The 24,381-nt window shown below is 44.3% G+C and overlaps 1 protein-coding gene across 2 annotated transcripts in view; it reads right to left on the bottom strand.

Moving 5' to 3' along the window:
- Positions 1–1,513: 1,513 nt before the first annotated feature.
- Positions 1,514–24,381, bottom strand: part of TYRO3 (TYRO3 protein tyrosine kinase) — a 41,528-nt gene continuing 18,660 nt past the window's right edge. The window contains exons 7-19 of one of the 2 annotated variants that reach the window (XM_030949624.1): positions 22,836–23,010; positions 22,231–22,373; positions 20,819–20,963; positions 16,572–16,701; positions 15,629–15,729; positions 14,591–14,686; positions 12,804–12,884; positions 11,070–11,162; positions 10,233–10,354; positions 9,798–9,907; positions 8,231–8,390; positions 6,764–6,900; positions 1,514–3,939 (exon numbers count right to left, since the gene is read on the bottom strand). In XM_030949624.1, coding sequence (XP_030805484.1) covers positions 3,564–3,939; positions 6,764–6,900; positions 8,231–8,390; positions 9,798–9,907; positions 10,233–10,354; positions 11,070–11,162; positions 12,804–12,884; positions 14,591–14,686; positions 15,629–15,729; positions 16,572–16,701; positions 20,819–20,963; positions 22,231–22,373; positions 22,836–23,010 — 1,869 coding nt within the window. In that variant the 3' untranslated portion in view covers positions 1,514–3,563. The remainder of the gene's footprint in view (positions 3,940–6,763; positions 6,901–8,230; positions 8,391–9,797; positions 9,908–10,232; positions 10,355–11,069; positions 11,163–12,803; positions 12,885–14,590; positions 14,687–15,628; positions 15,730–16,571; positions 16,702–20,818; positions 20,964–22,230; positions 22,374–22,835; positions 23,011–24,381) is intronic. The other variant, XM_030949626.1, reaches the window with a different exon arrangement.

The raw sequence follows: 24,381 nt of genomic DNA, 5'->3' as shown, positions 1-24,381 counted from the left end.
CAGGGGCATGTCTCCTCCTGCACTAACTACTCCTATGCAACACAGGCAGTGCTGTGAGCTTCTGCTGTGCTCTTGCTAGGTGCTGTGGAGCCATGCTGCCTCACAACTTGGCTGGTAACTGTCCTGTGTGGCCTGAGCCTCTGTTAAAGAGAAGGAGACCCTGTCTCTCCCTGTCTCAGGGAGATGTGGATGAAGGAGTGTGGTCAGGCTTAGCCATATGCAGAAGTGGCTTCAGCATAAACGTGGACATGTTGGACATCCCCAGTACACTGGGCAAGGGCAGCTGCTTGGGAAGATGGGAGGGACTGCACTGTTGGACTGGGGTGGTGGAAAAAAAGGGTGGCTGTGGGAGAAACATTTTTTTTAATTAGGAAAACAGTGTGCCAGGCTGGTGCCTAAATCAGAGATGTTAGGCTGGAGCTTCCCTGGGGTCAGGATCACAGTGCTATCTCCAAGCAGATGCAGGGCCAGGCCAGCTCTGTACAGCCTCTTTGTGATTTGAGAGCAAAATACTGCAGGGCACCTGGGCTGGACCAGAGAGAGCACCTCATCCTTTACCAAAACACACAGCCAGCCCCCACCTCAGACACCTGCTTGGTCCCAGCTGAGGCAATGCCATCTCTGTTCTGGTATGTCATATATAAAATTTCACATTTCTGCTTTCTGACTCCCTCTTGACAGCTCATCCCATCTGTCCCCATTTTAAAATCTCCTTCCCTCCCTCTTTTTTCACTAGTTCTTCTGGTGTTGCCTCTCCCACCCACAATACAGCCTCATTTGTACCTGGTCTCTCCAGACTTTTATGCAAAAGGATTAAATCATCATTTGAAACAGATCTAAGGGACATAACTGGGCACTGGAAACTTAAAATATTAACTAAATCAGCTGCTTCATGCTTTGGAAGTAATTTTTCCTGCATTGCAGATGGGGGGTGAGTGCTTGTGCCATTTCCCATCACTCTTCCTCTCTGTGTGAGCTGCAGGCAGAGGGCGTGCAGTGTGCTGTTTGCTTGTGAAGAATAAAAGAGTGAGGTACGCCTTTTCTTCTCTGCAAGTTGGAAATCCAGAGGCTCTTTTATGTTGTGCTTGGAACATTTGAGTCAGGAGCTGAATTCTACCCACCTCCTCCAAACCTCTCTTCCACTGAGAGCACTGCCAGTAGCTGGATGGGCGCACGCGACAATTTTCAGGGAGGAACTCACACACAGGTCTTGCATTCCTGGGTGGGAAGCACCACGTCCCAGAAAGGGCTCTTCCCCAGGTTCCTGCAAAGTGGCGGCTGCAGAGCCTCTCTGTGTGGAACCACTGGCTCCTGCCCATCAGATTTTGGCCTTCGGAATCTCAAGGCTGGAGCAATGTAGGGTAACTGTAACCTGGGCAGGCCAAATGTGTTCTCTCCCCCAGGAAGTCATGCTTGGGGAAGGAAGAAAGATGACTTTCAGCTGGGGCTGACTGTGACCCCACACAGTTAGCGAGCATCATCACACATTCTGCCACAGTTAAGAGGCTGGGACTCAAACACAGTACAGGTTTTATTATTAAAAAATGCATAAAAACTAAAGACATGCTTCCCAGAGTTAGAGTCTATATGTACATCTGCACTTCCTAGGCATCTGCAGGGAACACAGCCTTCTGCCCTCACTGCAAAAGTGCACTGCACAGATTTTTGTTACCCTTGTTAGGTGTTATCTTCTCACCTGCATTTACAGCATTCCAGCTAAGTGAAGAGAAAACCCTGTACTGCTTGGGGTGTAAGATGGTAGAATTCGTATCTGTGACTGAGAAACCATACTGAATTTCTGGAGACACCTCTGTTCAGTCAGAAACTTAACAGAAAGGACCCATGCTCAAGTCCCAGGCTGAAATTCCCCTTCCCTACGAAGAGTTCTCATAAGGGCTGAAGCTTGACCTGAATTTTATATTTAGACTCCGACCTTACAATAAGCAAATACTGGGTATTGAAGGGTGGAGTGTTCTGATACCAAGTCTGCAATCTCATTTGACTTTTTGGTCCCACCTTAACAACTCAGTAAATGCTGACATTTGTGGTATTAGTTTGAGGAAGTGCAATGTGGAATCCTAAGAAATACTGCCAAGTTTTCAGCCCAGCGAAAATAAAAGAAATTAAGATCTAGCAAATATTTAGGATAAGTAGAGTAAGATGTAACTGCACTTCCTGGCTGGGAACCACTGCACAAAACAAACGCTGATTTACAGTAAAATATTAAATTATTAAAAACCACACAAGCACTTGCAGTTACAGTGAGTCAGACATGCTGATTGGAAAACAAAACAAAACCCAAAGAGCAAACCCATTAATTTTGCCCTGTCTGGAAGGCTGCAGTGATACTACTCCACGTTTTATGTGACTTTTACAGCATGCCAGAAAGCCTCCTAAATAGGAAGGCCAGTGGTTCTCAAGCTTTTTCATCACGAGGCCTCTCTCTTCAGAAAGAAATCTTCCAGTTGATCCCTCCCCTCAACACACATCTTCCTGAAACTGATTTCACATGTCCCTGTAACAGCTACAGTTCTTCATTATTTGAAGAAGACATAGGACTAATAAAGAGAATGATTGAAATAATCCAACTTTTAAGCAAATGCTGAATTCCACTCCTGCTGAAGCCGAGCAAGTCATCATTCTGTATCTCAGTCTTCTTCCTCTCCTGGAGGGCAGCACTTAGCATTAATTAACACTGTTTCCCCATTCTGCTGTAAAGTCCTCTCTACACTGCTTCCTTTCCATTCCTTTGAAGTTGGATTCTGCCCTCACACAAGCCAGCTGCTCTCCCTCCCTTTGCATTTTAATGTCAGCTGCAAGTCTAGTCAGGCCTGAACTGGCATCAAACAGAAGAAAAAGAAAGACATAAAAAAAAGGTACACGGGGAGAGGAGGAATGCTGGATTTTCATTTTTTTTCTAATCTCTTTGCTCACCAAAATGTCTGAAACTTAAAAGAGCCCTGGACTGAGGAAGCGGCAAATGTCACTGCATGAAATGAGCCAGATGTTCAAATTCAGTGCTGGGTAGGAGCAGATCCACTGATCAGTTTGAGAACCACTGAGGTAGGCGACAAGTCTAGGCAGTACTGCTGAGTGAACGCGAGGGGAATTTTGCCCTCTTGTCCTGAATGACAATATAAATACCCACTAGAGTTTTCAGGGGTACCAGTCCCAAGTCACGCAGCCAGGATTGAGGACAACATCTACACAAGAGCAAGCACTGACTGAACAGAAGATGTATTCGGCTCTGCTCCAGCACTCAGTGAGAAGAAGCAGAGCACAGACTCTGACTGCCGCCTTAGCTCTGAACTCCTTTCAGCAGGATGCGGTCAACCTGTAACTCTACTGCCTCCCTCCCCAGATCCAAGGGGTTGTTGGGGTTGCAGTTCTTCCAAGCTATTTGCCACTGCAGCCCACACAGGTGGTGAAAGCTACAGAAGCTGCCCAAGAGCCCTGGCCAGTGCTGTTCAAAGCTATTCCAGATCCGGCATCAGGGCCCCAGGAGACAGCACCGTGCTGCACATCCAGTCCCAGGGAAGCAGAGTGTCACTGCTATGTACAGACTAGCAACTCTTCTCTCCTTCTGGCTCTAGCTCATACAGAAGGCTTTTGTCCTCTCCTTCTTGTCCATCTGGATGCCTTTCACCCTCAGCATCATCTCCAAGGCACAAGGGGCTCATGATATAGCGATAGTCACTTGTGACAGCAGCAGCTGCCCCAGCAACAGTCTCCTCAGCATCCATGTTTCCAAAGGAGGCATGCAGGGCAGGCTCACTGGCAGACGCCTCTTTGTCCTTCCCAATGTTGACATAGAGAGGATCCTGACTGGAAGAGAGTGTGGACATCCTCCCGCGAATCATTTCCAGCTGGGAGCGGAGTACTCCAAAGCTGGGCCGTAGCTTGGGCTCAGGATGCCAACATCTGCACATGAGATCATAGCTGCAAAATACAGGGAGACAAGAGCACTGAGAAGTGGAGCAGCCGTGCCCTGCACCTCTGAACAGGGGCTCTGGGCAGCAAAGCCTAAAAAACACAGACACTTCCCTGAAAAACTGTCAGCTTTGGCCTTGCACAGGTGATACAGCATGGATGGCCATTATGGGTCTAATTTCTTGTTTCTTCCCATTTTCAGGGGTATTCTCCCTTTGGTCAAAAGTGTTATTTAGACGGTATGAAAAACCCAAAAGCCCTGTCAAAGCATGCTGAATTTCCTGGTAAAGCCCTCATTCTGCTGTCTCTAGGGAGCTAGAATAGGACTTTGACTGTGACATCACCTAGTAATAGCTTTTGAATTTATTCACAAAAAGCACCCTCACAACCTCTGCCACAGCTGAAGCCGTCCCTCCAAATTCTAGTTCAAATCACAGGAAGAAAACAAAGATCAAACTGTGGGAGGTGCATGTTATTTCCAGAGTATCCTTTCTTTCATGCCATGTTAACTCAGCTCCCAGAGTAATGGAAGTGTGCTGCTGTTGCTGCCTGACAGGTTGTCAACAGGACTGGAAAAAGGCACACTGGGCTTGTTTAGAGGGCTGTTAAAGAATGGACAACAGCTTCAGTGCTGGAAGAGGGATGCTGAAATGGCCTTTCAACTACAAAGGTGCCACCCCAGTGCAGAAGACAGGGCCATTACCAGGTCCCATCCTGCAGCCTTCCTCCTACAGTCAAACACCAGCTACCTCAGCTCTGGTGCCCCAGGGCCAGCATGAGGAGACAGTCCCTGGCTCTGCTGGCCGATGCTTGGGCAAGGGGAGAGGAGCTCAGTGCCCTATGCTCACAGCTCGGTGTCTGCGCTGGCTGCGCTTCCACTGGCCAGGCCGCGGCCGGAGTGCTGCACTGGAGCACGGCCAGAGCCATTGTCCTGCTCCTCTTTGTGCATCACCCACAAGACTGGCAGCTGCATTCCTATGCTGTTATTGTTGCCAGTTTTGCAGGGAACGGGAACAAAGCACAGTGCTGGCACTGAAAAACACTGTATACAAATGAACCTCAGTTGAACTTGTAAATGGAAAAAAAATCTGATGTGGCCTTTACTGGGAAATAAAGCATTTCATGATGGGTTTTATTTTACTTTTTGTATTCCTTGTGATCAGACTTACAAGACTGTTTCTTATCTCACACTACTTTTACAGAAAGCTTCTATGGTTCAGTTGTCTTAATCCTGATTTACATCCCTCACAAACAGTAGAAATGATAATAAATGCTGCAGATAAAACAGAAACTTCCAATTCTGTGCAACCAAATTAAATACTTGCTTTTACCTTTGCTATCCATTGAATAATCCATTTGAAGGAAAGGTAGAAAAACACTGGCTGTACTGAATCAGCTCAAAGGTCCCTTTGCCCCAGTACCCTGTGCCTGACAAAGTCCAGTAGCAAAACCTGGGGAAAGCACGTAAGCTGAGGGTGAGCATGTAGTGAAATTTTTCTGGTATATTCTCTCAGGTCTCAATAACCTGTAGCTCAAGCACCTCACAAAACAATGGTTGTACCTTTTCAATAGTTTTTGATGGATTTTTCTCCAGTGCCTATCTAGTAGGTTTGTGAGTATCTTCTCTACTTTCTGCATCTCTAACATCTTACAGCCATAAGCTCCACAACTTGGAACCAAAGCTCCTCAGAGCAGCCAAGGTGCAGATGTGTAATTAATTTAAGCAGTGATATAACTGTTTATGTTTATATTCAGTAGAAAATGAACTGCTGAGAAGATAAAAGTGTTCACCTTTAGTAACATGAGTACAGATTATTCCCTATGTAAGAAAAAAGGAAAAGGTGAAAGCAACTACATTAAATAATCCACTATCAGAGCATGAGGGAAGAGGGACGAAAGAGGTCTTAGACCACTAAATCAGTGCTTAGAGTTATATCTTGCTTTGGGCACAACACACAGAGCCTTGCTTGGGCCCTCAGTGAAACGATTTCATCTTGTCCAGGCAAGGCAAGTTTTACTTTGGGATAAGTTATGGTGACACTCCATGGGGAATCCCAGCCCCATGTGAGGAGACCAGGAATCCCCAACCACCACCCGTGGAAGAAGGGTTCCTGAGCAAACATTTCCTGTGACCTGCTGGCCAAGAGTGATCTCTTGGCAGCAGGATTAAGGCAGGAGCACAGGCTGCAGCATGTGGCTGCCTGATGCCCTGTGGACTATCTAGGTCCTTCCTGTAAGTCTGAAAATGTCTGCAACCAGAATCTTCAAGATTGTCCTGGATTTGTTCCTAGATGTAATTTAAGGTGGGACACTGATCTACACAACCGTAGTTTGTCCCACCTGCTCTCTTCTCTTTCAGCCTGCTTTTTCTGAGAGTAGTAGATTAAAATTTAAAAACTGGGCCAAGATTTGAAAGACACATGCAGACCACTGCCTCTGCAATCCAGTTGCCTTGTAGTCTTGATAGACTGCCTCTCTATTCAGCTTTCAGGATGTGCCATGGAACTCATCCCTTTGCTCAGATGCTGGCCTGAGAAGGCAGGGTTCAGTGATTCTGGAAACACAATTACAGTTTCCACAAAGCCAAGAACTGCTAATGTTGACCCTGTTGAAACCATTGAGCCAAGTCAGCTGCTTGTGTAGTTACCACAGGTTCCTGGGAGCTCTGCCAGCAAAGAATATCTAGTAGCTAACCCAGGGACTTTCTAGTGAATGGCTCTGTGTACTGGAAAGTGGAGAGATTCAGATCAGCATCCCAGCCAGCTGCCTCTGTTTCCTTCCAGCGAGCCAAATTTCTCAAAAAATCATGTCAGCGGGGTGAGGAAGTACTCACACATCTTCCAGGCACTCCGGGGGCTGCTTCAGCCTGTTGCCACTGATGAGGTAGTTGTAGATTTCTGCATTCTCAATGCCAGCATAAGGGGTTTGCCCTCGGGTCACAATCTCCCACATGGTCACCCCAAACGCCCACTGAAATAGAACAGCACACAGAACAAGTGAACAGACCGTTCCCTGCTCGCTGCGCTTGCTTTCAGTATGCTCAGGCTGTGCTGGGTAAAGTCATCTGAGCAGCAGTGATACAAGGACTATCCAAATTCTAGCTACAAAACAGAAATGACCCACCAGATGCTTCTGGTGCTGGCACATCATCTTAGGAGACAGCTGAAGGCCCTGTCCAGCCCCATCCTGCAGGGGAGCAGGGGAAGATTTGGAGCTACTCCTGTCTTCCACCTGCAGACCTTTCCTACTTAGGTGCTTTAAGATATGTGGTATCAATTTTTTGATTCCCAGATAGAAGAATATTTTGGTTTGGGGCTCACAAATCAGTTTCTTAATTCATTTCACCAGATTCTGGGTTTCTAGTAATGTACAGATACAAGTGAAAGCAGAGTTTAGCCAATAAGCAGGGCAAGAAAAACCCCTTATGGCTCATATTCATTTCTGCTCTACACCGCACAGCCGTACTTGTACTTTTCAACTAAACTGCAAGGTTTGTGACGTGCAAAAAATTATTATTTTTATAAGCAAGCCCCAGTCCAATGTTTATTGTAAACTGGCTGAACTAGTGATCACCAATCACTAAACCCTGTGTACAGTGGATGCAGCAATGGCTGGGCAACACAGCAGCCACATTACAAGGCACTCTTGGTTATCTCTTCAAGGACATCGTGGCAGGGATAACTGGAAAAGCAAGAGCACAGGACTGAAGGACAAAACTAGTGTGAAAAATAGATCAAAAGGCAGCAAGGAAGAGAGAAGATGGTATCAGAAAAAAAAATCCCAGAAGGAAAATAAGTAACAATTTCAGATGAATGGGTTTAGCCTTGCTCCCCAGGGCCAAAGATATGGGGAGTGTAAGCACTGGCGCATTCAGATCTACAGAATTCCACCAATGCCTTCTGCAGCACAGAGCACCTTTGCTGCACTTGTACCTAAGTGTGTGGGTCACATGCATTTCAAATGTCACCTTCAAAGTGTCAGGCAGAAGAGAAAGGAAAATAAGAGAGAATAAGAGAGAGAAAACTGCATAAAGAGGAAAAGGAAGAGGAGAAGGGGAAAGATGAAGAAGAGGATGGGGATAAACACTGAAAAATAAAGGACAAAAGGACAACAAGAAGAAAAGGGTTGATGTCTTCTGCCATTAAACACTCATATATTTTTAGCCTTAAGTTCTGACATCATCCGTCAAACACAAGGTAAACTCTCTTTCCTATCACCAGTGCCTTTTCCCACCCTCAATGGGACTCCTCCACTCCAGCAGGAATACAAGTGGTCCCCTGTGCACCGGAGCAAACCTCACCACATCGCTGTGCGTTGTGTACAGATTATCTGCCAGGCTTTCCAGAGCCAGCCACTTCACTGGCAGCTTGGAGGCGCAGCCCTGGCGGTAGTAGTCTCCACTGTAGATTTTCTTAGAAAGTCCAAAGTCTGCAACACTCACATTCATGTTCTCATCCAACCTATGGGAAAGTTTTCACAGATGAGGAAAGGAAAGCATTTATTGGCTACCTCAGGCAAAAAAAAAAAGGTATATAGCTCACCAAGTATTACACAAAGGGAGAATTATTTCATCTACTTGGTGACCAATGTGAAATAGCTTAGTGGTCTCAAACTAGTTCCTTCAGACTAACAGGGAACTAATCATGACTAAGGAAGTAAGAAAGTGGCTAGGCTCAGATGCTCTAGACTCTTACCCAAAGCAAACTCAGATACCTTCTGTTTCCAAGATTATCAGAGGACATCTGCAATGTTCACTGCTATCACCAAGGCCTGCACCCCATATGGAAATAAAAAAAATCATAGGGTGATTGCCTAGACTGCCCGTTAAAGCTGCTTGAACTGCTGGATCTGCAACATCTCTTCAGGCCTGGTTAATGGTCTGAATTGCTCTGTCAGCCACTTAAACCTATACATGTTGGCAGACAGTCCAAGTAAAGGCCACAAACTTCATGCTCCTGGGCCTTATAAGGAACTCACTGCTTCTCCCAGAAGATGTGCTGAAACAGGCATTCAGCTTCCTCTGGAGGATGTCTACAAAAATAGAAAATCAGTCTGGGTTTCTCATAAATGCCAAAGCAGGCTAACCCATCATTTTTCATCATAACTATCAGGCTCTTTGTACATCTGGACATTGAAATGCCTTTGGAAATCTGTGTCTCACTGTGGATTTTATTGGTTGTTGTGGTTTTGTTCAGAGGCAGAGTTCTGCTGTCACAATGAGCTGTTCCTTACTCCATTCTCAGGGAAGAAGCAGAGTGGAAAGGATAAAAAAAGAACTTTTCTTTCCTTCAAAGCAGTCAAGGTAGTTTGGTGTCAAGAACAGTGAAGTGGGATCATACGGTGTGTTCTTCATGCGAATATTTTTAGAGGCATTCTTCACAAGCTTTCAAGGAAACTACAGTTCTTATATTGTGATAATCAAGTCCTCAAAATAGATACCAGAAATACAGACTTCATCATACAATGAAAGTTCTCCTAACACAGCCAAACCCATTCCCTCCTGCTGGTTGCTTTATATTGTGGAACAAATAGCCTACGCTGACACACAACCACTGGAGTGGCTAATTACAAACACATATTGTAATCAACTCCATGAAACTCTATCTGCAAACCAATGATAGAAAAGTTCATTATAAAAAGGGCCTGTTTGAAAGATCAGTGGGACTTTAGGAGTTGCTCCCTGTTCCCAGCAGCACCACCACACACCCCACTACAATGACTATGGCTCCCCTATGTCTGTTGTCACTTAATGCAAGGATCAGCATTCTTAGACAGGACCCTTTACACTTCTGTCATGCAAAAGGTTTTTCATTCCTCCCTCACCCACTCTGGTCTTTCTTTTCTCTAAAAACTCATGAGTCACTTACATGCAGTTCCGAGCTGCAAGGTCCCTGTGTATGAAATTTTTTGAGCTTAAGTACTCCATCCCACTGGCAATGTCAATCATGAACTTGAGGAGTGTCTGAACAGGCAAGTTCTGTAAGAAATAACAGTTTAGGTTCTATTCCCAGAGGCTTTCAAGCACATATGACAAAACTGCAAGGTTTGCTGCCACTTTACAGAGCAGGGATGGGGAATACAGGGAGGGGATGGGATGAGATGGGATGGGATGGAACGGGATGGAGGAGCTGGCTCCCAGCATGCATGGAATTAAATACTTTAATCACATCTCACAACTTCCTCTGGTATTAAAATCCAATCACCTGCCAGTGCCTTTGGGACACCAATCCTGAGCTGCTCCAAATACATTCTCTGAAAATCCCTGACCTCCCAGAAGGAATTCTACAGTAAGACAGACTTACAAATGGGTTTTCCCCAATCCTTGACATCAGCAGAAAAGCATGGAGGTCTCCATGCTTCATGAAGGGCAGGATCACCATGGGAATTGGGAGACGGCCCTTGGGACGGCTTCGTAGGCTGACTCCTGGTGAGGACACACACAGCAAAGGGGTGTTAGCAAACAGATTATTCCCAGGGGGAATCTTACAGGCTGCTGTGCCTTCCTTTTACAGATCTGGAGGAAAATGTGCAGTTTTGGCGGGTAGATTCCATGCTCCAAGCTTCTGTGACTTTATGCCAGGTGGTAAAATGCCTCTAACCCTGTTTGCTTCAGGGGCTGTACTAAGAGCCTAGTGCCTCTCAGCTCTTCTTGCAGGACCAACTATAAATGCTTCAAGGATCACTCCAGATCAGACAACCCCAACCCCAAGCTCTGCAGAGCAATCTCCACATTATAGAAAATACCTGCATTCCAAAGTGTCTACCCATGAATGTCTTGCTTCTTACTCAGTATTTTGGAAAGACACAATCTTCCTCCTACTTATAGCCTACCTGCCCACCTGTTCACATTTCACAGCAGTTCAGACATGCCTCAGCCAGCCAAAGTCTCCCTGATGCATTTGCAAGAGCCAAAGAACCAGCTTAAATAGGAGATGGCTGTTCCTGGTGTGTGAGGGCAGGTGTGGGGAGCATTACACACACTCCAGCCCCCTGGGGCCCAGGAAGGAGCAGTGCTGACCTGCACAGGACTCCAGGGAGCAAAGAGGAGGCTGCAGCAGCACTGCTGGGGAGAGTGGGGCTGTGTGGGATAATGCAGGAGCAGGAGGAGCTCTGTGGCATGAGCAGCAGTGCTTCCTTACCGATCAGTTTGGTGACGTGAGGGTGGTCAAACTCCTTCATGCAGGCAGCCTCTCGCAGGAACTCCTCAATGTCAGTTGAGGTGAAGATGTCCGCTGGAAAAAGGGACTGTGAGTTTTCTTTGTAGGTGGCTCCAAGGGGCTTTACAAATAATGATTGTCAAAAGTTTGTGCTTTGTGGCACAGCACATCTCAGACCTCTAGCTAGATAAGCCATTTCACAACAGAGCAGAGCCTGACACTCTCTCCTGGGATGGGCAGCAGTAAGCACATATCAGGGACATCTGGTAAATTGGTTCTTGGTAAAGAACCACTGGTTAGCAGCTCTTTTGTGAGTAAGAACTTTCCTTGGAAGCTGTGCAAACTGTGTGAGGGTTAAAGATGTAAGAATTAATTAGGTAAAAGAACCTAAACTACAAATGTCAGGGAGTGGAGATGTCATGCAAATGAAAGAAAATGTTGAAACTGAGGAGATGGCAGAGCCTGTGACTGGCACAACAGGACCCAATTAATCTCTGACAAGGAAGCCATGAAAGATAAATGCCTTTATGTCTCTTAGCATGATTGAGTCTTGTAAGGCACTAGAGCTAAGATTTCTTAAATAACCACACTACTGGACATCTTGGACCAAATTCAGCAGTGATGTACATCAGCAAAATTCTGAAGTAGATGACTTCTCATTGCTATGATTCCAGATTTATGGAAATATATCAATATAATCAAGAAGTATCCCAGTCAACTACTCCCAACACTGCTGCTGCTGAATTTAGCAAGAGTCCTCCAGTCCTGCTGCAAGATCAGACTCAGACCTGTAGGGGAGTATTCACATTATCTACTTTAGGCAAGTAATTTCAATATAATTCAGAAGACAAAAGGAGATTCCCTTTTTACAGTCAATGAAGAAAGGAAGGTGCCTCTGGAGGCTGACAGATTGTTCCCTATTAGATGCCTGAAGGGAGACATTCTGACTACACAAAAGCTTGCAAGCTGATTAGAATTATTGTTGAAACTGGATAAAACTATACAAGTTACACTAGAATGGTACTAAGTGTATTTAGTACAAGCTGTTATTCTGTGACAGCAAACTGGGCTCCAGAGATGAGTGAGTTTGACTGCTTTTGGTCAGTCACAGTTAATTTTTGCCTTACAGGCAAAAGAGATCAAATAACGTAGGTTAACATATATAAACACAGATATATGCACATTTCCTTTGATTTATACCTATCTCTTAATTGCTTTTCTTGTTACAGACTTCTGCCTGTTAGTTGCCCTTGTTATGTACACTCACCAAATGGCAAATCAGAAGGGAGCTGGACTGCTCAGTCAAATGTGCTGACTGAGACAAGTTAGCTTGTCACTGCATTCAGCCCAGACACTCTTCTGTTTATTCCAGGCTATGTGCTTGCAGGAATACTGCTCTTTCACTGCTGAATTATCAGGGCAAAGCACGCCTGTCTGAACTGTCTGTGCTACATGATGGAGTGGTTTTGGTTGCATTCATTACATGCTATGTGCTGTAGAAGTAACGAGGTGGTATAGGTCCTTTCCTGAAGAGCTTCCACTACAAAAAGACTGACATGAAAGGGATGGGAGACAACGTGGGCAGAGTGGCTGAGTGGGAAGCTCAGAGAGAAATAAAGAGCACCAGGGGATATTTGCTGAGAATAGCACAGACAACATTTAATCTTTCCAAGCTCTCTTTTCTTGAGTAATACAGGTAGACATGCTTCCACATACCTTTCAGCATCTTCACTGCCACTTTCTGGAAAGAGCCATCATCTAACTTCAGTAGTGCCTCTCGAACTGACCCAAACTCTCCTGCAAAATTATTGGAGTAGGCAGTGAGGGAACAGCTTCTTGTGAAGAAAGTATGATTCACAGCAGGTTCCCTTCAGGGGTCACTGGCAAAGAAGCTGAGTATCCATAAGAAATGCTCTGTTTTTCATTCTGCAGTTCCAGACAGCAGCTTTCACCACATGTGTGTCTAGAAGAGATATCACTACCAGTGGACAGAGCTCACTGTGCTGGCAGTCCAGAAGGCAAAGGAAAATGAGAAGGGAAAAAAGCAATTCCTGACCAGACAGATGATGCAGACAGAGTTTAGGCTGGGCAGACATTTCTGGGGAGGCCATAGCATGAGGGATGAGTCTGAGTGAGGTTCTGTTCAGAGAGGAGGCTCTTTGCTGGAGTAGCAAGTGGATGGGTTGGCTGAGGAAGCTCTTAGTATTGACAGCCATCAGAGCTGAGTGATAGTGCTAGGGCTCAACCATTTAAGACACAGTCAGCCTTATCTCCCAAAACTCAGAGAATTACTTCTATGAATCACAGCTGACCAGAGAAAACAGAGTATCTACTTGTGTGTGATATGTTGATTCACAGAAGGCAGTATTTTGCCCAGGTGTGTTCTCTAAGCGAGTTAAGAGCAAATGCAACAGGCCAAAACCTCTTTCAAATATTTAGCCTAAAGAGACTTTATACCACAGCCTAACAGCCTCTTTGCATTAGATCTGGCTCTAGATTTGCTCTCCCTAATTTTGTAACTGCTTATCCCACCCACAGTGCATTACTATGAGGAACTCTGATACTGAAAAGAAGGAAGCAAAATATGGCACTCAGGACACCAACCCCAGAAGCATTATCTTCCCACTGGCTTTTCACCAGTGTCCTTCACTACTCTATGGCTCGTGCTTACTTCACCAAAACCATGACCACTGGATCTGACCACAAATCAGGAAAATGGGAAGGAACAAAGGTATTTTGTGCTGCTCCCATACTATGGAGCTGTAGAGTCAGCAGAGCCCAAGATAATGCAGTTATGTCATCTTATAACATGTGACCTGGGCTTGTGGCAGTGGGGCTGACAACACAGACCAGGTCCTGCCAGCTGGCATCCCCACACCAAGGCCATGCCCTGGGGCCCCTCTGCAGCCAATTTCAGTTTACCTGTCATGGGAGCAGCTCAAGAGGGTTGAAGTAGGATCCCAGAAACTGGACAAGAGCTAACACTCACAAACTGATGAAACAGCTGTTTGATTACTTAGCATTGTTAAGCCCTCTGAGACCACTTCTGCAGGAAGGTCATCTTCCTGCTCTGAAAGAAACACATTTGTTCTAGGAGGGATGGAGTGGAAGAATGCTCCCTGTGGGAAAGGGTCAAAAAACCCTGCAATAAAACCAGTCTTATAAAGGAAAAGGAAAAGGTGAACTTTAATTGAATATTCCTTTGTTTAAATCTCTGCAAGAAATTCATACACCAGTGAATTAACACTGCTTTGGAAAGCTGAGCATAGGCTGCAGTTCATGATTGTGTAGAGCCATATTACAGGAATGGCTTAGCCAATATCCTCTTAGTTATGCTAAACCGCTGAAATGCTTTATCCCAGCAGAAGGGATAGTTCCATTTAAATTTCCATCTACAAGCTGGAGAGAAAACAGGCTGCTTGTAATTGCTTCTTCCTACTCAACAGTTAAAATAACACAAGCGGGATTTTCAATGTAAAGCCTTGTTCAGTTTTGGTTCTTACCCTTGCCCAACATTCTTCCCAAGGTGAACTGCTGTTCTTGGATTAAGACATCTTTTAGTTTTGTCTTCAACTCATCACTGATCCCTACACTCTCCACTGGAAAAAAAAAAAACAAACAACAAAACAAATGAAGCATCAAATAAGGGATATTTAAATATTCTGTCACAACATCAAGAGTCATCTGTTCTAATCTCCATCTCCAATCTGATTCCCACACTGTAAGCAGGAAAACCTGAAAAGGGCAGAGTTCCCTTCCATGTCCTCTAGCCTCACCTCAGACAAGTGGCCAGTAACTTTCAACCATCAGAAAATGTACTTACAGTACTTAAAGGGAGGGGGTGTGATAATACCACCCTTAAACACTCCAAGAACAACAGGAATACAGAAATAATGTAAAGAATGCTGAGAAGACAAAATCCAATCCGAAGGGCCACTGATAGACACTGGTTCATACAGCTTAATTTAAGCTGATGGAGCTGCACCATTTTAATGACTGGAGCATCATCCTACCCCAGCTAAGCAGTGCTGCCACAGAGAGCCATGTCCTTCCTGAACCAGGAGACAGAAATGGATCACCTTAATGGATCATCTGACCATTCCTGGAACTCAGTCTCCTCTTTGATAAGTTACTAATTCCTGGCTTTCCAAGACTGACTAGTTGGTTCATGCTTGTAGCACAGCTCAGCATACTGAATTTTAAAAGTCCTGCTAATATCATTCAGCCATATTTATCTCACCACTGGATTATATTCCAGTTGAAGGAGTCCTTGTATTGTGAAAGTGGGGCAAGGGAGTGGTGAATTTATGTCTTGCATTAATATACATAATGACTGTAGCTGTAATTAGCAAGGGCTATGTAATTGGTATGGAAACAACCATTCTGACCTTTCACCTCTGCAATTCACAGTGTCTAAGCCTCATTGTAAATTAATCCCATGTTTTTGATCAAGAAACATCAGTTTCAGTGAAAACAGAGAGAGCATTGTAAATGCATGAACACAGCTTCCCGGGCAGAATCACTCAGGTCATTTTACTCACATGTTGCTTCAATGAGCTCTGGGCCCTCCCTGTTGAAAGACCTGGCAGCTCTGAAATGGACTGCTGGATCCCCTCTGCCAACCACACTGCCAAAGGCATGGCTGCAAGGAAGAAAAGACACACAGGACCATGATTACACGGGCCATTCACTTCCAAAAGGGTGTGTTGAACAGTATGGATGATTTCTTGCGCCTTGCCATATAAATTCTGCAGACTGTTTTGTTAAAGAGGGTGCATCTGGAGAGGAGGAACAATGGGTTTACGCTGCTTTGCTGATGCACCTACAGCCTTCCAAAACAGGGGAATCACTCCTCCCAAGTCCCTGGGAGAAGCTGCAGGTTGGAGCTGGTTGCAGGAGTCATAGGAACAGAGATGCTGCTGTGACAGGGAGGTCTGGGAGACTGGAAAGAGTGAGAATCTTGTTTGCAGTAGGGAGTAAACCACAGCCAAGTGTCAGAGGTGATGGAAAGGAAACTTTACTGGGGATCCAGAGGGTTCTGGGCCGTCAAGAAGTTACCATCAGCTGATAGACTGAAAACCAGCATGGGATAAAGGGCTCAGACCGTAAGACCTACATATAGGTCTCCATACAGATATTTCATCTGTGGATCTTTTCTTTTAAGCAGCAGTGCTAAGAATTACCTTCATAGAGTTTATATTTGTATTGTCTAATAAGGATTTGCTATTAACATAACATTTTTTCTACTGTATTTTTGGTGCTGTCATTTTGAAGAAAAGGCAGGCACTCCAAAACTATGGAAAAAACCCTATAATAACAAACCCCCCAAAAAATTCCAACAAAAAACCAACCAATACAGTTGCTCAAAGAAACTGCCAAAAGTATTCCATCCATAATGCTTTTTTGAAAAATAATTGAGTCAGAAACCACAATAGAAGAGAAAGCAGAGATCTCTCTAACCAGCACAAGGAGAAACTCCCTTACCCAAACCGAGTTTCCTTTCTTCTTTTTCGAAGGAGAATAAGAGCCAGGGCAACAGCTGTGACCAGAGCTGTGAGAATGCCCAGTGCCACAGGAACCCAGGATGTCCCATAAGGAGGTTGTCTCTGGCCACCTAGATGATGGAGAAAACACCAGTCAGGAAACAGAAGACTGCTAATGTTAAACAGACCAATTTCTCCTTTAGATTTTGAATGGGAAAGCAATGCTGCTGGACCTGGTGGATCTTTGTATACTGGAATTTGGCATAAACAGGTACTCAGCCAGTCATCAGGAAAACAAGCTCTTTCTCACAGCAAAGGCAGAGCAGAAGCATCTAGTTGTCAGAAGTTATTGGCTTTGAGCCTTGAGAATGTAACAAGTGCTGCACCAGATTATTTCATGAGCTCGTGATGTGGGGCGCTTCAAACTGGAGCCTCAGGACAAGAAGGTTCCTTAGCGTGACCATTCTGTGTGTGGGCATCATCCTGTCCTGTTTGGGACAGACCAGAACCTTGACCAGGTAACACAGCACGACCTGAATGTCAGCCAGGCAACATTTTGAAAGACAACAGAGAAGGACAATTGCCTCATGGCAATATGGTTAAAATATTTACATTTTTCCTCTAACCCTTCTCACAAAGAGAAGCACCCTGAGGGACTTGGTATTAGCTGTAACTTTACAATGTTGTCTGGTTGGTTGCAGCTTCTCCCCAAAGAAAAGAATATTTGCTCCCAGAATATGTATACTTTTGACTACAAAAGGTCTACAGAAGAAATGGAGATGCTGCCAAGCTGAGCAAGCTGTCGAGCAAGGAAGATAAGCAATACAGTTCTGAATAAAAACAATATTATGTATGCCTGGCAAAAAATGATAAATTAATCCAACTCCCTGAGAGATTTCTTCTCCAAATACAATTACTAAGAATTAAATGTGAATTTGAATGGATTTATTAAAATCTAGGATAGCCCTCATTCCAAATTGTTTAAGAGCTAACAAGAAAAGGTACCCTGAGCACCTCCTTCATCTTCATTCTCACTTGCTCACCCTCAGCAGCTGACTGCCCTTTACCTGAAGGTAAAGAAGAATCATCTTTGATGATGTAAGTAATCCTGATATAAGTCATGACAGTTTAAATAAACCTGTTCTTAAAAGAGATGTTAGGTTCATGGGCTGGAATTTGGACAGATCTCTGCATAGATGCATATGAAAAACAGTCAGACAACCCTTGCTGGCAGAATCCTGGCAGGCAAGAGGCTCCTGAGGCTTGATTAACAGCTACATTGAGGAGCCTTATCATCCAGGTTTTTAAAGAAGTAGTATTAGTTAATAAATAGGTAGAGCTTAAGGACACAGAATTGTGGACAAAGGAGGAAGCAGACTAGTACTTCTCCACTTGAAGCAAATTATCAGATCCTTAGTACCTATTTTTCAGCATCTTATCTCCTTCAGTGACTCACATTTTCTTTTACCACCCAGAAGGCTTTACAGGCTCTGGAGCTTATGATACTCCCTCTTGCTGCAATTTTCAACCCAGCCTTCAAGGCTGTTTATGAGGAGGGAGAGATCAGAAACAGAAGCTGTCTTTCTCGAATAAAATAGAGGTAACTCCAACCCTCTCCATAATTCCCAACGCATTCATTTGGTCTGATTCTGCCTAACAATCAGGGTAGAAACAACTAACAACACTGATGAGAAAGGCCCTCTCTCATAGTTAACAATAAGGCTTCCTTCTCCCTGTGGTGAGACAAATCTCTCTTGGCTTATTTTTCTAGTCTCTGTCTGGTGAGAGAGCAGGGATTTAGGTTAACTTCTGAGGAGCCCCTCCAAAAGGAGTATGGATGAAAACAAAACTAAACTAAATTATTCTCCCTGTTTCTAAACTGCTGGGAATCAGAAGCCCATCTCACAGTTTATAACAAATGTGTCAGAAATAGAAATGAATGTTGAAATTCACTGCTTCTCCTGCTCTGCCCCACACATCCTTGCTTCCCAATTATGTCACTGAGCTTCAGAGGAGGCTGCAGCCCACAAGTTGCCTCTCCTCTCTCAACTCTCTCTCCCATCTCCTGCAACCCCTTTTTCAGACAGCACATGCCTTAAAGACTGCACCAGGTGGAGAGAAGACAGTATTATAAGAAGAGTTTATAACAGTATTTAGGAGGCCTTGGATGATGAACCCTTTTATTTCACAGAAAGTTTATATCTCAAAGGTGTGCAAAGAACATAATCCAAGAGTCTTCTCCTGCCTACAATTGTGAAGATTACAGATAGGAAAAAGCTATTACACCACTCTGTTCCTCACTCTGCAATGAAAAAATGAGGTTTCTTCTGAGAAAGTTTCTGAAAATATTAAAACAATCTTTGTTAACAGCACACCAGATCTCTGCATAAGCAGGGTGGAGCTCCCACTAGCTTTGCTGTGATGACAAATTCGACTTAAAGTTTATAGGAGCTTAGTCATCCTTATTGCCGCACTGGGAGCTGGGCAGAAACCACCCCTGGCATTTCTCACATAAAGCAACCAGTGCCAGGCTGCTATTTTAGGAAAGGAAGCGACTTATGTTTTCTACCAGGCCTGAAACAAAACTGCAGTCTTTCTGCAGCTCTGCTGCTGTCAGTGTTTCCACAGTGAACTTTTACTTCCAGCCTATTATGCTTGTGAAGAAATACATGTGCGTCCAGACAGCATTTGGCCAAAACAAGCACCACTCCCGATGCTGCTTTTTTTGAAGTGGTTTGTAAATAAAAACAATCAAGCAACAACATATAGTGCATTCAGGATTACCCCATTCCAGCTCCCTGTAAAATGCGAACCCTAAACATTCCCTGGGGCTCCTTACCAGTGATGGCCGTTTTCCAAAGGGAACCCTGGTTCTTTCAGATACTTTTGTCTGTATTTGGGTGCCACAGAAAATACCCCATGAAAAAATAGGAGGGAAAAATTGATGGAGCTAGTGACCAACCTCAGTAGGTTCAGCTCTGAACCTTCACACCCCTTCAATCTCTTTTAAATAATTTGAGGGCTTTGATCCCAGGGTGACTGTGTGCTCACACTTGACCATCAGCACTGACTTTGTCACAGGAACTGGGCTGCCAAAGGACCTGAGTAATGTGCATGCTAAAACCAGCACTAAATGCACTACTGCAAGTAAGGATACAGTTCTCTACTGGTTGTTCTACTGTATTCCCACCTCCTGCTTGCCTGGGAACTCCTCTATTGAGTCCCCCTGCCATCCCTCAGTGTCGAGGGATCAGGAGAGCTCAACGTCCATGTGATTCCTCAGAGACATGTGGAGTGAGAAGATAGCAGCAGCAGATGGGTCAGCATCAGAAATTAAGAGACTGATATCTTGCCCTGCCATGGCCACTTGGAAACAAAACCTCAGGAGAATGTGGAATTTTTGTATGGTCACATCTCACTGACTTCTTGTCACCAATCTGTACCTTTATTTGGAACATTTCCCTCTTAGTTCTGTTACAGTTTCCTTCATAAACAAGAGCTTTTCCCTTTCCCCTTCTACCCATCTCCCCATATAACCATAGCTTTTCCCTTCTCCCTTCTACCCATCTCCTCCTGTCTTGCTTCATAGCCTGCCTGCCATTTCCCACCCACTGTGAAACACAAGCAGCCAGGAAATCACCCCAGGTGAGCCCAACTGCCCTTCAGCACTAGGAGTGCACTCCACTGTGCATGTTCTTTGCTCTCAACAAACCCTTCCACATGGTCCAGATTGCATGGTACAGCATCTGTACCACCATCTTCCTCTTCTACCAGCAGCTCAACTTTTCCATGGAGACAGCTAAACTGGTTTAATATATATACATTCAGTAAAACCATTATGAACCCCCATGTGTCCATGGTTTAAATCAGGCTTCAATAAAACTAGTCAGGAATGGCATAAAATTAAATCAAAGAAGACAATCTGTACTAGAGGAGTCTTCTGCCACATTTACTTGTGTAAATCTGTGTAAACCTTCATTTGCATATTTTCTCTTGTGTCTGCCCTTCTGCTCTGCACTAAGCACAGTAAAACCCTGTTCTAAGAAGATTCAGTAGAGGCCAGAAGCTGTTTTGTTTATACCAGCTCTTTGAAGATTATTGAATTTCTAGTTTCCTTGATGAAGTGTGCTGTTGTATAAGCCCACATGTAAGCAATAAGCACTGAAAGAAAAAGACTCAGAAAAAACAGCAGTCCCAGTATTTCTGACTTTTTTCCCCAAGTGAAGGGAGAAAATAGTGAACACTTACCCATGACCTCCTGGGCTTCAAGCAGGAAGAGGTCACTCCAGGGCCCACACCCTGCAGAGTTCAGCACACACACCCTGATAATCAGGTCTTTGAGAGGATTCCACATGGTGAGATTGGCTTTTGTGTCCTGCACAATCATCTCCCCCTGAGTGCAAATGACAATAAACAATGAGCTGTTTTAAAAGGCATCTAATGTAAAACTTCACCTCTAAACCAAAACAGTACCAAACAGTACCTATAACAAGGGCTGGGAATTGTGACTTCTGGGCCCTTATCTCAGTTTTGCCTGAGATTTGGGCTTTTGTTTTGGGTTTCTCTTCCCAAAAATTGCAAATAGTTTCCCAAGGCATAAGAGAGATAGGAGGTTTAATAATTTCTTCCTTTGAAGTCCTCCCATGCACGTTGCTATAGAAATATGGGGTTTTTCTACTATTAAAAGATATACCTCCTTCTTGTGATTTACTGTAAAGCATCTGGTGGTTTTAATCCAAGGGAGGAATCTGTCTGTTTTAACTTGCTGACCAAATCCTGAATGGGTTTTGAATTTCAGCCCAAATTTTCACTTACGATGGGAAGGTCAACATATTTTCAGTAGTTTTATGGACCTTCTTCATACAGCAAACCCATGAAAATTTGGCTGCCATCACTGACACAGAGTAAATTCAATGAGAACTCAAAATACCATCACTCAAAGTCAATGACGCTGACCTAGTGTGAAATGGGTCATACAAAATAGGAAATAATTATTTTTTCCCTCTAGCTGTCTACTATTACAGGCTTGCTCTTCATTAATAAGCACTGGGTAAACACCTATTAGGAAGTCAGAAACCATAAGAAATGCTGTGAACTTCAAAGGCTGATACATATCTGGGAAAGGTCAATGCCAAAGAACAAATGAAAGGCCTTCTACCCTGTCAGGGTCCTTTCAACTCCCTAAGTATAAATGAAGGTAAAGAATCCACAACCTTCTTTCTGTGATTTACAGCACAACTCATTCACTTGTTAAATACACCTTTGCTGCTAGGATTTGGAAAGCCAAGGCCCAGTCACAGGAGACAGAAAGCCCACATCCTGTACTGTCTGAGCCAGACAGGCCAGAAGGAGGCAGAGACAGACAAAGTGGATTCTCTCTATGTTGTCCCGCTTGTGCAAGGAATGGCAGAGAACTGATCTGTCTGCAGATGAACATTCAAGTGAAGGAATTCTGAATATGCCAGGAAGGAGGAAGTGGTCCTATATCTTGAAGTCAAATACTGGGGCATGCCCTAATGTCAGAATACATCCATTTACACAAAAGCAATGTCAGTAATCTAATCCCCTGGTATGGATGAGGGACCTTAATGCCTAGAAAATTTAGTACAAACCTTCTGTAATTCTGTGTTCAATGGCTCAGTACCTTCTCAATCTGTTACCTGAGTTACATTATCCTGAATCCATTCCAGTCTGTATCCCAGGACATTTTCTTTCAGCACATCTGGAGCCACACCTTCCCACTCCAAAATTAGACCAGGATCTCTTTGAATAACATGGATATTTTGAGGGGTGCTGTTTGGAGCTGAAAGCAGAGAACAGAACACCATCACTTGTGCAGGAAAATAAGGCACTATCCACACTGAAAATGGCAGTTTCACCTTCTTTCCTGAGATGATCCAGAAAATAGAGGGTGTGAGGGAAGAGAACAACTTCTGCAAACCATCAGCACCCTGTGTGTGGTTTCAAGTGGAGAAGACAGGTCAGCACCTCTCATTTCTCTCAAGATCCCACGGATCTCACAGAGCTAATGGGACCAGCATGCAGAAGCCCCGTGGCTGGGTAAAGCCCTGTATTACACATCATTGCTGCTAACCACATGTGACTGTGTATTATTGTTTTGCTCTAGGAAACCCTCAGAGTGGATGAGGAATCTAACAGCAGAATGTTTCCCGTACTGCAGAAGCAGCAAGGAGTTAATGACATTTATAATTGTCTCTTTTTCAGGTTCAGAACTGCTGTCCTGTTCTTGTCTGCTGTTTCTTACCAAGCTCCAGGGTCTGGAAATAAACCCTGTCAGTGAAAGGGGAGCTGCCCATCTCATTGCTGCACTGCACACGGACACTGTAGTTGGTGGAATGCTTCAGGCCTTGCACGGTGTAGGAGAAGGGTGGCACTGGGACTTCAGTGGACACCTCCTGGCCATCTGGTGACTCAGCTACCTGTGCCAAGAGTGAAACGAGATGACTGTTACCATAAACAATACGACTAACATGTCCACATGGATAAGAACTCATTTAATTGTCAGTTTAGGAATGTGTAAGACTAGATACAGCACCAGTGGTGCTTAAAATACTGAAATGGGAGTTGTCAAACTAAGAATCATGAAGTGACATCATTTGGGCAGTACAGAAATTTTCCACCAGATGAAATTTTGGTTCCATATTTTAAAACATTTCCTTCCCTATGTTACACTTTCTACAGTTGATTATTATTCCTTTAAAGAAAACTAAATGTGCTTGTCATTTTGAATGGTAGCAGCCAGCTTCTGAGGCTTGTTTAAATCTGGGCAATGAAAACCAGTAGAGCAACTTGCCTGTTGCCTACTGTCACCTTTTGCTCAACTCTTTTTCCCAGGTAACTTGGTTCAACTAACTTGTTTCAAATTAAACTGGAAAAAAACTTCTTACCACTCCTATATCTCTTCTTTTTCTTGTTTCCAAATCTGAGCTTTAAAGCAGCATGAATGTTAATTTAAATCTGATATCACTGTGAGCTTTTAATGCACAGACAGAGTGAATGCTCCTACTTTTGTACTAACAATAGCAGAAATCACTGCATAGCTCCCAGGCTCGGACTTTCTCTTCAAGTGCATGCAAAATAGCAAAGCAGAGAGTAAAAGCAACATAATCTGACAAAAGCGAAAAAGTCATTTGGACTTTATGAATTTTATATGGCAGCCTTTCTTCCTTTCTCACTGCCCTTCTGCTCACTCTCACATACACTTTTGGCACACTGGTTTATTTGGCTGGTAGAAAGGAAGAATCTCAAGTTTCCTGAATAGAAAAGCATATTGTTGTCATTATCACTGTCACCCGCAGCACAGAAAAAACAAGACAACTATTTTGTTAAACCCTGTCTGCTGGATGATGTATGTCTGTTCAACACTCCCAAGAGCTGGTAGTAGTGCATCTGCCCCTTTCACACCCTGGAACTTGGCTTGTGTTAGCAGTCAGAAAACACTGCCATTCCCTGCCCTGTCCCCAGAAGCAATCTGCCTGTCTGAACACGGTGCTCCTGGGGCACCCACTGCAATGCCTGAGAGCCAGAACAGCACAGCAAACTTCCAATCCCCCTTCTCTTTCTGGGAGACTCCCAGCAGAAGTGCAATCATGAGGAGCCAGGAACATGTGCATTTTCACATGGAAATGTAGGTCAATGCCTCACACAGGATCTCTCAATGTGGGAGTCAGAGGAAACAGTTTTCTGACAGTGCAGGGTCATTGCCAAGTTATCCTGCTCCCAGACTCAAATGCAGGAACTCTGTCCTCCCCAAATAGAACAGAAAGGGCTTAGAAAAGGGGTGAGAGACT

The sequence above is a fragment of the Camarhynchus parvulus genome, chromosome 5, assembly GCF_901933205.1.
Source record: "Camarhynchus parvulus chromosome 5, STF_HiC, whole genome shotgun sequence".
NCBI classification, from domain to species: domain Eukaryota; kingdom Metazoa; phylum Chordata; class Aves; order Passeriformes; family Thraupidae; genus Camarhynchus; species Camarhynchus parvulus.
This window is presented reverse-complemented; position numbering and strand designations above follow the sequence as displayed.